Source organism: Biomphalaria glabrata, chromosome 16, assembly GCF_947242115.1.
Source record: "Biomphalaria glabrata chromosome 16, xgBioGlab47.1, whole genome shotgun sequence".
Classification (NCBI taxonomy): domain Eukaryota; kingdom Metazoa; phylum Mollusca; class Gastropoda; family Planorbidae; genus Biomphalaria; species Biomphalaria glabrata.
In genome coordinates this window covers 30,878,582-30,894,881 of record NC_074726.1, presented here as the reverse complement: position 1 = coordinate 30,894,881, position 16,300 = coordinate 30,878,582, and the positions used below count along the sequence as shown (strand labels likewise).

At 36.0% G+C, this 16,300-nt stretch overlaps 1 protein-coding gene across 5 annotated transcripts in view; it reads right to left on the bottom strand.

Annotated features, from left to right (window-relative positions):
• The window catches only part of LOC106074070 (mitogen-activated protein kinase kinase kinase 12-like), a 71,543-nt gene that overhangs the window by 32,122 nt on the left and 23,121 nt on the right, over positions 1 to 16,300 (bottom strand). For 2 of the 5 annotated variants that reach the window (XM_056014126.1, XM_056014130.1), the window contains exon 2: positions 1,537 to 1,796. In XM_056014126.1, the coding sequence (XP_055870101.1) occupies positions 1,537 to 1,757 (221 nt within the window). In that variant the 5' untranslated portion in view covers positions 1,758 to 1,796. Of the gene's footprint in view, positions 1 to 1,536; positions 1,797 to 7,322; positions 7,413 to 9,410; positions 10,080 to 13,210; positions 13,536 to 16,300 lie in introns of those variants that run through there. The other 3 variants (XM_056014127.1, XM_056014128.1, XM_056014129.1) reach the window with 3 other exon arrangements.

Genomic DNA, 16,300 nt, shown 5'->3' with positions numbered 1-16,300 from the left:
TTTAGCAGCTTTCTGTTTTTTTCTGTGTCAGATTTATTGAAAGATTCGCTGATTTTCTTTATGTGCACTGATTTATTTTTAGAATGACGTGTTTAAATAGTCTTTTCATGGTTATAACACTGCAGTTCACGACATCTCTTTAGTCGACATTAAAAAATGCACAAAGAAACATTTACAGAACTCAAAACATGCTCGTCTCTCCGTTTGTATTTTTACATCTTCTGAAGATTTTAAACGAATTAAACTCAACCAACACTTGGTCAGTGAAGCAGTAACTGGTCAATACAATCTACAATAATTTAAGAAACTACAATGCTGAGGCTCGCAATAACACGCGAGATGAAAAAGGGTGTGTTGACGATGAAACAAAACAAAACAAAAAGTTTAAAAAATATTTTAAAGCGTGTAGACGAGTTAAGACTGTCACATTTTGATCAGTTCAATATATATATATATATATATCATCACACGTCAATGTTCTGCAGGCTTGGAGATTTTTTAAAAGGGAGAGAAATCATTATCACGTATTTAGTTATTGTGGTTTCAAGTTAAAATTAAACAGTTTTATTAACGTGACTAAACAAAGGTGCGATGAATTAAACACCAGTTGTTTGTTTGATGTGAAGATGGTAACGGCCGATCAACTCCCCGATTTGGCTATTACTCAGTAACAACCTTCATTCCTTCTTTGTTCGTTCTATAAAAAATACCATCTAGCCTAGTCCACATAAGAAGACTAAAAATAGAATAACTTTTGAATTTTTTTTATTTCTATGGCCTGACCAACTGATTCGTTGATTTTATTTTTTTTTTTTAAAAGGAAAAAACATGTTGAAGAAAAAGGTGCTGGATAAATGAATAAAAACATTTCACTGCCAGTAAAGAAAATATCTTGCCAGAGTCATCTTCGTTAGTCAAATAGCAGTGCAATTAAATTAACTTAAAAACATCAATGTACTCAAAACAGTTAAGGCAAAATGTAAGCAAATCATCTCTAACGACTAACATGTAAGCAAAAAATTCTTAAGCCTACACACCAAATGTAAGCAAATCATCCCTTAGTCTACACACTAACATGTAAGCAAAAAAAAAGTGAAGGAAACAACCAGAGCAGCGGTTCTCTCAACCTTTTAGCTCGGCGAGCCCAACTTACAATTTATGTAATTTTATTAAATGTAAAATAAAGTTGTGCTTCAATTACAAAAAAAGGTTTATCTTTAATGTATAGCCTACCATCTATGTTGTTATAACACTCAGAAATCGTATGACCAAAAACAAAAAAAATAGACGAAAAAAAATTTCTGATGGTCTTAGGCGACTCCTGGCAAATGGTCATTCGACCCACAAAGAGGTCGCGACCCACAGCTTGAGAACACTGAACTAGAGGGAATTCATTGTGCAGTGGGGATTCTGTTAAAAAAACAATGTAGCTGCACTAATTAATTCAATAGAGTAGCGCGGGAAAATGTTTAAAATAGATGTTTATAGAAAATGTAAGGATTTTTTTTGGGGGGGGGGGGAGATAAAAGTACTGACCTGTTAGAAAATTCTAGATCAGAGCTGGCCGTCAGGATGTTCAACATGTTCGGGCTGTTCCTGCTGTACATTGGCTCGTCCTTACGCAACACATCTAAGCCGGTGGGGCTCGGGTACAGGGTGCCCACGCCCCCAGCCATGGTGCCAGAGCTGGGCTTGGCGGACATCGTGCTGGTGTGAAGGGACGCTGCTGGTGGTGGGACGTTACGTTCCAATGTCATTGTTACACTTCATCGAATGTCTGTTAGTCACTATGTTACCTGTTCAGATAAAGAACGCATTGTTACGATTCATTGAATTTATTTTCTTACTTGGTTACTAGCAGAGATCTAGGCTTCCGGAAGTGGTCATGGATATAAGTTCTATAAGCACCACACTACCTAACCATAGCTTCCAATGGCATGAGTTTCAAATAGCCTTTAACAACCAGTCCAACCCCGGGCCTTCAGTGGCTCTAATAAAGAATCACCCTTTGTGTCAGGATTTTGTGATTTTACCATCACAAAAGAGATACAAGACACCGATAGCAAAGACAAACAGACACAAACACTCTTTTGTTCCCCTGGCAATCAAATCATTAAATAAGAACAATCTGGTATAAACTTTGTCACATGTAAATTATGAGTGAGTCTGGTGTGAATGTACACTTTGGTTTCTTATAGTTATAATGTTTTTTGTTTGGTGTAATGCACAAATTGTAAGACAAATTTCCTTACGGATAATAAAGATTATTATTATTATTATTATTATTATAGATATGATTCCGGCGCAACTTTTATCAATAACAACAGAAGAGTAAAAGACGAGCAACTGGCGCCTTAAATAGTAAGCTTTGGGCAGGAGGAGCTCGTTAGCCTTGACCTACGAAAAGGAAAACCTCTGCTGCTTTAGGGCTATAACCAAACATGGGAAATGCCTCGGGAGCTAACCCTGAGGAAAAAATGAGGAGCTGTCAACCATTAGGCAGCTTGAAGCAAAAAGTAATACACCCTGGCAGAACCTGCGACGCCGCTGATCACAAACTGTATAGGTCATTGTAGAAATGGAATTAATGAGGGGAGATCATTCATTTTCCGGCACAAGAAATTTCGGTAACTCTCGAGTTCTGAGTTCGAGACAAACTATAATTAAAGGGCAATCAGGGCTATACACAGTTCATTGAGTCAATAAGTCGATACAGTGGGCGTTCTCTTGTTTTATTATTTCAACTTGGAAAATGATTTTTTTTTCTGTTTCGAAAAGAGGAGAGTTCTGTTGGTTCTTCACCAATACTATAATACCTGGCATACAATTGGATAGTGGGTCCGACTAAAAACTCAAAACATCTAGGTGCAATAAAAAATGTGAAGTTATCACGGAATCCCCATATTGATGAAATTATTTTAAAAATCAAGCAAAACATTACAGTTTATCAAAAGAAATTTCTACAAATCAAACAAGAACATAAAACTAAACTTCTGTTTAACTTTAGTTAGGCCAATATTAGAATATGCATCCTCTGTTTGGGATCCCTCAACTCAAGAAAACATAAAGATACTAGAACAAACACAAAATAGAGCAGTAAGAAATATTCTAATTTGATTAGAGTAACACCAGGACAGAAGAATTAAAAGTACATTAGCTATAATACATTAAACACTAAAGCATAATTTTCAAATCGAAAAACAAAACCTAATGAAATACTCAGAAAGACACAAAGATAGAGGCACATTTCTTATTCCATACGCTAGATCAAATTCGTACAAGTGCTGCTTCTTCCCATTAGAGAATGGAATAGGTTGTCTGAATCCGCCTGGAAAACCAACGACTAAGCAGAGTTTAAGTCATTACTTAACATGCATGATATTGACACATGAAATGCGTAGGACGTAATTATCAAATTTTTTGAAGATCAGATTTAACTTCTGAAAGTACTTAAAATAGTGAGACGATTTGAAACAATTGTAACAAAGGTTTTTAATCAACAAGGTTAACACACATGCAAGTTAAGTCTGTATTAAATATAAGATAAGAATGAACTGAACATATTAAAAGCACTTCTATAAAATCAAATTATAAATAAACAAGTCTGACCCTAAATACGAATACAAAAATTTATCAATAATCTTTCAACATCAGAGACATCTTAACATCAGAGACATCTTAACATCAGACATCTTAACATCAGACATCTTAACATCAGAGATCAGAGCTGGAGGCATTCACCAATAGAAAGCAACAACACTTAAGGTGTGTGACCGCCTCGAGTTTGTCAAGTCATTAATGAAGAACGTGTTTGATTTACACAATGAAATGTCAAAGTGACACAGAAATGCGCGCATACTCATTGACATTTTGTACGCAACAGCCACATCTATATCAGCTCATTCCAGTGTTTCAATGTTGACATACCTTAAGTATTAAATAATTGATGACTTTCCTTTGACAACAAAAGGAACGTTATAAACAACAAAAGTACCGTTATAAACAACAAAAAGTGCCGTTATAAACAACAATAGTGCCGTTATAAACAACAAAAAGTGCCGTTATAAACAACAAAAGTACCGTTATAAACAACAATAGTGCCGTTATAAAACAAAGTGCCGGTATCTAGAACATGATATCGTCGCATAGCAGAGATCCAAATTGATTATCCGAATATTTCAAGCTAAAAATAGGTTGCATGCTAAAAATCATGTTGCGTTTAAGTTGCTCTCTCAGAGCTTGCCATTTATAGTAAACATCATCTGACTCTATGGCCAACAGTTATTAAGCTTGTCAATGATCAAACGCCTTTAGGTTACTTAACTGATGTCAGATACCCATTAGAGTTGGGTGGACTCAGGGGCGTCCTAAAAATCTAGAAATTCAAAATACCAGTTTTTTTACCGAGATTCGAACCTGGGACTCCTCAGTTCGAAAGCCACGCGATTTACCACTCATCCATCAAGCCTCGTTATAATTTACCATTTGCTAAACATGAAGTTTGAACTACCAGCTGTCCACCATAATAGTAGGACTATTTGACAATTTCTATTAACATAAAATAGTGGCTATTTAACCTCAAGAAAGTTCATAGGATAGGTTTGTGGTAGAGATACTGTCATTTAATACCAGACAAACTATCCCTTTAAAAAGAAACACGCTTAAACATTTCCTGTATTACTGATCATCCGATTTTTAATAAACCACAAAGTTACAGTTTTACATGAATTGGGTTAATTTACCCAAGTATTGAGAGTTGTAATACGTATATTTCCCTTCCCTTGTTAACACATCTACATACACACACATATGTATAGAGAAAAAAGAAATGGCGAAGACCTTCATAGTTAAGTATTTCTTGTGCAAGTCTGTTGAGTAATTATTATAGTCAAAGTTTCTTAGCTATGCAATTGTAGAATTAGTTGGGTACTTGTTAGGTTAGTATTTGTTCAGTTTGTTAGCTATGTGATAATAGTATCATTTTGTTAGCTATGTGATAATTGTATCATTTTGTTAGCTATATGATAATTGTATCATTTTGTTGATTATGTGAACATGTATTATTTTGTTAGCTATGTGATAATTGTAACAGTTTGTAGCTATGTGATAATTGTATCATTTTGTTAGCTATGTGATAATTGTATCCTTTTGTTATCTATGTGATAATCGTATTAGTCTGTTAGCTATGTGATAATTGTATCATTTTGTTATGTATATTATTCGTTTATAATGTACACAATGTACTTTTCAGTCAATACCTTTTAAAAAATCAATAAGCTATTTATAGTTGAGAAGGAATGCGGCGGGGATTTCCCTTTCACAGCCAAGTGGGCTCAGGTGACAGTACAACAGCTGATCATGTAACCTAGTTAACATTTTATAGCTACAAGACCTTCCTTTAAATCGTTCAATCAAGATAAGTTCCAACGAGTTTTAATCAAACTTCAAACATGATTTTAAAAAAATACATTTTTTGTTTTAAAGGTGTAGAGAGTTTTATCAAAATGAATAATCACAGACCTATATATGTTATATCTAGACTGGACATGGAGATCTCATAACACTATACAAAATGTCGTAAAAAAGAAAAAAAGGTGAAACAAGGCGTTGTTTTGTAAAGTAATTATAAGACGTAAAGTTGTTTTTCATCCCTAACCTATGTAACATATAATTTAATGTTTGGATCTAGATCTAGTAATGAAACATCGAAAATAAAAGCACTCTCGTCTCATAATTATTATTTTGCAATTTTTAGATACATAAAAATCTATTTAAATGTATACAAGATGACTAAAATCAATAGACATGAATTATTTCAATCTAGGATTTCGAAACATTACCTTAATGGAAACTAACAGGAAATGAATATATAGTTCTGTGATTAACAATCGCGGATAAGAATCTGTTTCCGTTTTCCAGTCTAGATATAATACATATATATAGGTCTGTGTGTTTTCTATTGTAACATCTAAAATCTAAAGTGACAAATGTCTATTACTTTGTATTGACATCTTTACGACATTTCGCTTAACATGCTTTGTCTAACTTGAGACGTGAAGTAAATCTTTATTATTATTATTATGTTAAAAAAGAGCGAGTATTCATTCTCTGGCGAAGCCAGGGTCGAGTTTCGTTAAAGGGAAACAAATTTCATCGTATTCCCTTTATCAGTTTCCGCCCAGGAATTTTCTGGTCAGGAATTTTCTGGTGATGTGGCAGGTCTGCAGAAGAACCGCCCTCTGACAGGAAACGAGAATGTTACTAGGAATGCCTAGGGCCTTGAAGGTATCTGCGAGGTCAGTTGTTATTATCCCCCTAGGTTGATATAACAATGGGGTATATTGTTGTGTTAGATAACTTCCATAAACGCTTAATCTCCAAGCTAAGGTTCCCACATTTTCGTTGTTTTTTCCAGCTCAGTTTTTTATAAATTGTGAGGTAGTGGTACGGCGATGTCAATAATGGTAGAGGCTTTTTATTTTTTATCGTTGAGCAGCAAATCATGGCGATTAAAATCTACCGTTTTGTCATTCAAAATAGGCCTATCCCAGTACAGTGGTGATCCGTAGACTCGAGAACCTCTTGTGGGGAGTATTTGTAATATGGAGGAGTATCCTTACCGATCAAATTGTGTGTCAAAGCCAAGTGCTGGTGTATTAGCTTTGCAACTTGGTTATGGCGACCTAGGTAAGCAGATTCCGATAGGGCTGAACATCCTGCCATTATGTGTTCAATTGACTCACCCACATTTTCGGCAATTGTCAACAATATTGAGTTTTAGGATATGTTTCTCGTAATTTTTTGTCCTAATAACTCTGTCCTGTATTGCTGTGACAAAGCCTTCAGTTTCAGGGTAGAGATGACCTGCTTTGAGCCATGCTAATGAAGCAGCCTAGTCAATGTTGTCCCCCTCTAATAAAGCCGGAAATTTTCCGTGGAGTGTTTTTTCTTCCCATTGGCGAATCCCATGCCCTAGAGTGCCCTAGACTAGAAAACGGAAACAAATTATTATCCGCCATTGATCAACTCACAGACCTATATATATATATAGATTGTTATGTATTATTATTATTATTATTATTATGTCACAAACGAACGAGTATTTTCTTTCCGGCGCTGCCAGGGTCGAGTTTCGTTAAAGAGAAAAAAAATTCATCGTATTCCCTTTAACAGTTTCCACAGAGGAATTTTCTGGTGATGTGGCAGGGCTGCAGCAGTACTGCCCTCTGTTCCTAGGAATGTTAAGGGCCTTGAAGGTATTTTATTATTATTATTTTACAGTTTAGTCTACTTGGCAATCACTTATGATCATTAGTTTTTACCTGCTGGCTACGACCGGTACTTCCTCACTTTTATCACTGTGAATTTGTGTTCAAATACAAGAAATGGGTTGCCTGAATCAGCCAGAAAAAAAACAAAGACTTAACAAGAGTTCAGGGAGGACTAGATGAAAAAATGCATACGCGTAGGACGTAATTATCTTCTTTAAGTAACGTCTGTAATTTATAAGATATCACAACCACGTTTCCCCTTAGTTGAGGTAAAGTTGGTTGGTCGTTGTGCAGACAACATGACACCCGCGTTCACCGTGGGCCACAGAAACTTTTGACTTATATGCATCTGCCCAATAGACCGCATGTTCTGTTATATGTTACATTCGAGCAATATCTCTCTGAACTCTTTCTCGACAACTTAATGGATTGTCTCCCGTGTTATATCTCTTTTATTTCTCAGGATGTCTAAGCATGGGGGGTACAAAACCTCAGGGCTACTGGACACCTGCACCTCCGAGGGAGTATAAAAACGGGTTATACAAAGAAGCACCAAAAAAAAAAAAAAAAAAAAAGTAAAAGTAACTATTAAAGACTAGCCTCACAGTGTATTTGATGCACAGGTCAGAATAATAAAGGATATAAAACTACAATATTAAGAGCCACATTACTCAGACGTAGCGACTTTTGGTATTAGATCATCGTTCAAATAAACACGCGCGTGGAGATCCATGCACAGGTCATTTTCCGTTGGATTGGACTTTGGAAGAAGAATGCATGCCAAAGGTTAAACGGACAGTCTTGTTTTCTCTAACGTCATCTGTGCGTTAAGTTATCAGCAAAAAGAAAAAACAAGCAAAATAAAAAAAAATGCTTAAAAAAGAAAACAAAGTTTATATTAGGCCTAAGTGTATCAATTAGTCTGGATCAGTCATGTCATCAAATTTGTAATAGATCTAGACTAACAATATTAAGCGTGGTCGAGAGGCCAAGTGCGCTTGAACTTGGCTTGGCTACTCGGGCAGAGTTGTGTTTACTAAGTGCCTAAAGGCCTAAGCACGGAAAACCAACTCCTAGATACCCCCTCCCCCCACCCACACTGGTCCACAAATGAGATTGGACCAAAAGCGCTCTGAGCATGCTATAAGCATGAAAGTAGCGCTATATACATGCTATAATAATTAAAAATGTGTGATTAGAAATATTTTTTTACCAATTGTTTTTGTTTAGCGCAATTTCAAGCGTTTAGCTTTCTCAATACGCAATGATCCTATCACTTGTCTGGACCATTTGCAAAAGGGGTAGGAGAGAAATAACTGGTGGTATCTGTGTAATCGCTTTTTAAATGTTTTTTTTTAAAGGGAAAAACCTGAATTCGAACTTGTGGGCTAAAGCCTTCTCAGGCTTCTCAAGACAACGCGGTAACCACTCTGCTAGCGAAGAATCTATGAACATGGAAGATTGTTTCTATTTCATGTTTGTGTTCCCTAAGCCTCAGACGACTATCTATAAAGGGGACTAATTCAGCTTATACCACCACTTCAGTCAAGTACAAATTCCTTCCCTTGTTTGAGATACCAAACATAATAATATTTATTACCAATAATTAAATACTTAATTAGTTAATTTTTAATTGATTCTTGTGTTGTCAGGTAAAAGAAATAATTGTGCTAAATTTCAGCTTGATCGGAGTAAGGGTGTCGAAGAAATAACGTGTACAAACTTTTGGCCAGACAGAGTGGGTTGATATAAGCTTTGTAAAAAAAAAAAGCCGCTCTTTCAACATTGTGCCCTAGAATCAGGAGGAATGCATAGTTCAAATTGAGAGATTTTAGACGCTGTAACATTTCGATTATAAACAGACTTAAAATTACGAACAACTGTTCATGGAAGTTTAGGTCTCACAAACTTGTTAACTTCTATTTATAAGGTAGAAAGGATTGAATTCAATGAGCGCATGATAGGCTTTAGAAATAAACACATGAGAGAAAGCCGGACGGAGGACACTACACCAGAAAATACCGGACGTTTGGTAACACCCAGGTTTGATAAACTCACGTGACCTTCTCCCAACTAGAGCACTCTCCCCACCTCATCGTTGCGTTTAAAAATAGATAATACAGGTATAGTTATACTGACCTATATGTACTTGAAATTTCTTGACTTCTACTAAGTCAGGTCCAGTTTAGTACGGAATAAAAGAATGCCTACATTTGACCAATACAGTGACCTTGGTGTACATCTAGTATCCTGCCTTTTGGTCCCCATGTTGTTAACTGAACAGTTTCTTCAACAGAATGACGTCAAGTCAACTTTTCCAATCAATTCAGTCAGCTGACCTTAAAACAATAACAACTTTAACCATGTACCTGGCTAGTCCAACATTGATTTTTTTAGACACTCCGTAATCCGATTCTTTACATTGTATTCAGCTTTCATTTTCTAGATATGGATACAATATAACTTTTAGTATTCATGCATATCAGCATCGATTTGGTGCCAGTCTGAATTGTTGGAAATATCCTTTTTAGATAGAAATAGAACAAAATCAGAAAATCCACTTGGCCAGATAAACCATCAGCATTTGAGCACAGCTTGGCTTCAGGTGAAATGTATAGATTGATTTCAAGATTGATGTTCTACACTCCAGAATTACAAGCTAACACAATATGTCATGTGCCCGTGTGTGTCTTTGTGTTGTGGTTTGTAAGATGACAGTGCTGTTGGTGTCCAGAAGTACACAGGTGCTAGCCAACACTACCAAGGGATTGGCTCACACGACACTCACTACACGCAGACGCCAAAACAAATATGGAGGTCACACGGCGTTTTCCCCCCCCCCCTCTCTCTCTCCCCTCGGCACGTGGATCGAGTATTGATCCGGTTACACTGAACTGGTGAAGGCAGGCTCAAAGGCGAGTAGGGGGGGATAGAGGCAGCCGGTAGTTGCAAATAAGGTGGCCGCAGAAATAAAAGGGGGGGAAGGAAAAGGCGCTGACACTTGCTATGCAGTGGACGATAGTAACGTCTTGCTCAAGACGATTCATTTAGGGCTAGTAATCGTCGAACTAGAGCTAGCGGATCGAATATGGCCCGCTAAAAATCAAATATCCGGCTCGCGAGCCCTCACGAGTAGATTCATTTATAAAAGAAATTATCATAATAAAATTAATATATAGAAACAAATAAATAAATAAACAATGGTGGAAATAAATAAAAAAAACAAAAACAAAACATTTACAGTTGTGATAAAAAAGACTAAAATTTCCACAGTGGCATTGTGTTGGTTTTAAAAGGAGACGTGATGATAGAATAAGCATTTCAACATTAAGTCTCTATTAGTTCATTTTACTTCACCAGCAAGTCTCTATTAGTTCATTTTACTTCAGCAGTAAGTCTCTATTAGTTCATTTTACTTCAGCAGTAAGTCTCTATTAGTTCATTTTACTTCACCAACAAGTCTCTATTAGTTCATTTTACTACAGCAGTAAGTCTCTATTAGTTCATTTTACTTCACCAACAAGTCTCTATTAGTTCATTTTACTTCACCATTAAGTCTATAAGTTCATATTATTTCAACATTAAGTCTCTATTAGTTCATTTTACTTCACCAGTAAGTCTATAAGTTCATTTTACTTCAGCAGTAACTCTCTATTAGTTCATTTTACTTCACCAACAAGTCTCTATTAGTTCATTTTACTTCAGCAGTAAGTCTCTATTAGTTCATTTTATTTCAGCAGTAAGTCTCTATTAGTTCATTTTACTTCACCAACAAGTCTCTATTAGTTCATTTTACTTCAGCAGTAAGTCTCTATTAGTTCATTTTACTTCACCAGCAAGTCTCTATTAGTTCATTTTACTTCACCAACAAGTCTCTATTAGTTCATTTTACTACAGCAGTAAGTCTCTATGAGTTCATTTCACTTCACCAACAAGTCTCTATTAGTTCATTTTACTTCACCAGTAAGTCTATAAGTTCATTTTATTTCAACATTAAGTCTCTATTAGTTCATTTTACTTCACCAGTAAGTCTATAAGTTCATTTTACTTCAGCAGTAACTCCCTATTAGTTCATTTTACTTCACCAACAAGTCTCTATTAGTTCATTTTACTTCAGCAGTAAGTCTCTATTAGTTCATTTTACTTCACCAACAAGTCTCTATTAGTTCATTTTACTTCAGCAGTAAGTCTCTATTAGTTCATTTTACTTCACCAGCAAGTCTGTTAGTTCACTTTACTTCAGCTGTAAGTGTCTATTAGTTCATTTTACTTCAGCAGTAAGTCTCTATTAGTTCATTTTACTTCAGCAGTAAGTCAGTTAGTTTACTTTACTTCAGCTCTAAGTCTCTATTAGTTCATTTTACTTCAGCAGTAAGTCTGTTAGTTCACTTTATTTCAGCTGTAAGTGTCTATTAGTTCATTTTACTTCAGCAGTAAGTGTATTAGTTCATTTTACTTCAGCAGTAAGTCTATTAGTTCATTTTTACTTCAGCTGTAAGTCTCTATTAGTTCATTTTACTTCAGCAGTAAGTCTCTATTAGTTTACTTTACTTCAGCTGTAACTCTATATTAGTTCATTTTACTTCAGCAGTAAGTCTGTTAGTTCACTTTACTTCAACTGTAAGTGTCTATTAGTTCATTTTACATCAGCAGTAAGTGTATTAGTTCATTTTACTTCAGCAGTAAGTCTATTAGTTCATTTTACTTCAGCAGTAAGTCTCTATTAGTTCATTTTACTTCAGCAATAAGTCTCTATTAGTTCACTTTACTTAAGCATTAAGTCGTTTAAAATTGATGTTGATCTATTAAGCTATTTTTTTTTATATATTTTGATTATCCTATTATGGTAAAGAGAAAAGTAGCAGGTAGCAGATGGCCTCTAAAAGAGACAGTTGAAGAGCACTCACAAAGGCCGCGGGACACATATCTGAGGCCAGAAAACAGGCGCAGAAGATGTAAAGATAAATAAACCCCAACCGGACAACGGCCTTATCTGCATCAGATGTGTGAAAATATACAGGTCGCAACTGGGTTTGAGTGGCCGCGTGAAACACTGCACTCTACAGAATCGAAGACACTGTCATTCCTTCTTCCTAAATGTTAAGTTCATTTTTCTTTAAGTTCAGCTTTTATTCAAGTTGCTGCATGAACAAAATGATATGCTTACAACGCTTTCATTGGCATTGCCAGTAGCGGATTTAAGAGAGGGCAGGCGTGGCCACAGCCATGGGAACTCCACAAGAAAGGGGCCTCCACAAAAGAGATAAAAATATATCCGACTTTCAACGGGTCAGAAACTTTTAGTTAGTTTTTTTTTTTTTTTTTCTAACTTTTTTTTTTTGCGCATTTTTATGCTGGCAAAAAAATGTGATTACGTATACGCTTTTAGCATGCTCGGAAAAAGTAAATACAGCTCGGGATTTACGGCAGTGCGTCTTCCAAGGGCCTTACCCTCCACAAACTAAAAAGTAAACACTTTTTAAAACTAAAATATGTATATTAAATTTAGTTTAAAGGAAAGTGAGATTAAATTTACAAGAACTCATTTTTTTTCTTCTAAACTATAGCATGCTTTTAGATAGAAGTATTTTCATTCATAAAAGATCTTTATTAAAGCTTTCGAAAAATCGTATTAGCATCCACAAAAATCCTGCCCCGGGTGTCCACATACTTAAATCCGGCCCTGGGCGTTTCTGTCTGGAGCAACAATGAAACTATCAATATATCTCTCCATCTCCCTCTCAATTCACTCTGCCTCCAAGCTGCCCCCCCCCCCTTTTCCCCTCACTCTTTCTCTACATGTTTTTTTCCCCTCTCATTTGGTGAATGGATAAGGCAATGTATATAAATGATCACTCTGTCAAGCAGTAGAATTAGATCTACAAAAGGCACACAAAAGATACACATAATTATCCGTTAATAAAGAAATGAGTACAAACCTATTAGTATAGCTCGCAATATAATCCACTTGGGTATATCCATATCCATGGCATTAATATCAATGCATTTAAAAAAAAATATCCACAGGAATAGCACAGACTTTGTTTGCAAATTCGTATCACAGAAATCACTTTAACACATCACGAGAACAGACTCATTGTAAAAAAAACAACCCTAGATCTAGTAATGTCCAGTGCAAGAACAAAAGTTTTGCAGTATCACTAGGGAGTTTAGGGACGTTTGTTTGTTTGTTTTTTCTTCTACCTTTTGAATCAAACAGTGGACAGATTTCTGCCTAACATCAAACTATCTGGCAATAGCTGCCTTTCGAAAGAAAAAAAAACTTAAAATTAAAACATGTGTAGATTGTTTTCATTCAATATAATTAAACTAAATAATTTATTGAACTCATAATGTGCCAGGTAAATGTTAACAAACATAGTTATTATTTGATTTCTATTGCTCCGATGAGAAATAAGAGGCGCGGTGGCTGAGTGGTGAAGTGCTTGGCTTCCGAACCGGATTGGGGGGGGGGTAATTGAGTTCGAATCCTGGCGAAGATTTTTCATTTCGAGATCTTTAGGGCGCCTCTGAGCCCAGCTCTATTGGGAATCTGACAAAAGTGGGGGAAAGTAAAGGCGGTTAGTCGTTGTGCTGGACACATGACACCAGATGATCTTTACATCATCTGCCCTACAGACTGGATGATTTGAAATGGAAACTGATGAGAAATAAGCTTGTCGATGATTTAGAAAAAAAGTGAGAAGTTTTTTTCCACAAATCCTCTAGTTTCAATCATTTTTATAGTCCAATGAATCTCAATCAATCATTTTTTAAATATCATATATAAACTATATCTATAAGTCGGTTTATTGTGATATTGTAATCTCAAAATATCGCTGATTTCACGAGAATCAGTCACAAAAAATGTTGTACACTAAATGATGCTCAAATAAGAAAGAAAAAACAACCCTGTATTTAAAACAAAATCAATTTACATCGTAAACATAGAAGCAAGGATTGACTATCAATACTTAGAGGAAACAAATATATTGCACAAGTAAACATTCTATTTCTGCTCGCGGTGCAATCATTCCTTAGTCTATTATAGTTATCATTTAGACTACATGGAATCCTATTGACCAATTTATAATTATATTGACCAAAAATTTAATTATGTTGATCAAACATACTATAGTATTGACCAACATATAATTAGGTCTATAATTATATTGACCAAAATATTGATCAATAATTGAACAATCAGTCACAATGAATAAAATTAGAGACATATTGACCAAGCATTCGGTTATATTGACCAAGCATTCAGTTCTATTGAGCCTATGTTGTAGCTAGCTGGACTCAGCAGTTCATTGAATGTATTCTTCTAAAAGTCTGAATGGCAAAACGAGACCTCACGCCCACAACTCAGTGTTGGAAATAAACTCTCATTGTCGGAGGGTGGCGGAGACAGGGCGCAGGGGGGAGGCAGTGACGACAGTACACTGGGCAACGTCACAACTAGGCGATATCGATTGGTGCTTTAGAACGTAGGGCAGCACCCTCCCCCCCCCACACACACACATCCACCCACATACACACAGACACTGCTCTTCATCCTTGTGGTAGACTCCCCCCCTCTCTCTCTCCTCCATTTTTCGGTCTCTCTTTCTACTTTATAAAAAAAAATCATTTTCCCTTTTTCTATATTTTTGTTTTACTCGCTGTCTCTTTTTAACATCGAACTATCAACGCGTTCTTTCTCTTTCATTTATAGCATGTTCCAATAGATCTATCAGATTATTGATTATATGAAAACATCTTTCTCTTTCGTATATAGCATGTTCCAATAGATCTATCAGACTGTTGACTATATGAAAACATCTTTCTCTTTCGTATATAGCATGTTCCAATAGATCTATCAGACTGTTGACTATATGAAAACATCTTTCTCTTTCGTATATAGCATGTTTCAATAGATCTATCAGACTGTTGACTATATGAAAACATCTTTCTCTTTCGTATATTGCATGTTCCAATAGATCTATCAGACTGTTGACTATATGAAAACATCTTTCTCTTTCGTATATAGCATGTTCCAATAGATCTATCAGACTGTTGACTATATGAAAACATCTTTCTCTTTCGTATATAGCATGTTCCAATAGATCTATCAGACTGTTGACTATATGAAAACATCTTTCTCTTTCGTATATAGCATGTTCCAATAGATCTATCAGACTGTTGACTATATGAAAACATCTTTCTCTTTCGTATATAGCATGTTTCAATAGATCTATCAGATTGTTGATTATATGAAAACATCTTTCTCTTTCCTATATAGCATGTTACAATAGATCTATCAGACAATAACATCTCTCTAACTCCACTTTCACTTTCTCTCACTTTTTTTCTACTAGATCTACATTATTTCTCATTTGCTCTTTTTCTCCGAGTCTCTTATTTCACATCACTTTCGTTTCTCTTCTTATCTCTCTTTCTTTCTCGTATTCTGGGGCGCGGTGGCGGAGTGGTTAAGCTCTCGGCTTCCGAACCTGGAATCCAGGTTCGAATCTCGGTGAAGGCTGGGATTTCGGATTTCGGGATTTTTAGGGCGCCCCTAAGTCCTCACAACTCTAATAGGTACCTGACTTTAGTTGGGGAATGTAAAGGTGGTTGGTCGTTGTGCTGGCCACATGACACCCGGCTTGTAATCTGTTAGCCATAGAAACAGATGACCTTAACATCATCTGCCCCATAGATCGCAAGGTCTGAAAGGGAAACTTTACTTTTGTTTCTCTCCTCTTTTCTACCCCCCCCCCCCCAATAAAAAAAAAGGAACGTTTCGTACAAAGAGAATGTCCACACACGCCACGTCTCTTCCACCAAATAAACATTCAAATAACGAACACACACACACAGCCTGCTCGAACACGCGCTCAAAGAGCAGGTCTTCACATCGATCATCTACAGAAAGGTTCTGAGACATGAGTTTCAAACCTGTAAGCCTATTTTTTTTTATTTTTTTTATTATCAGGAAATAGCACCACTGCACATATTGACATTACCAAATCTGGGCACCACTACAC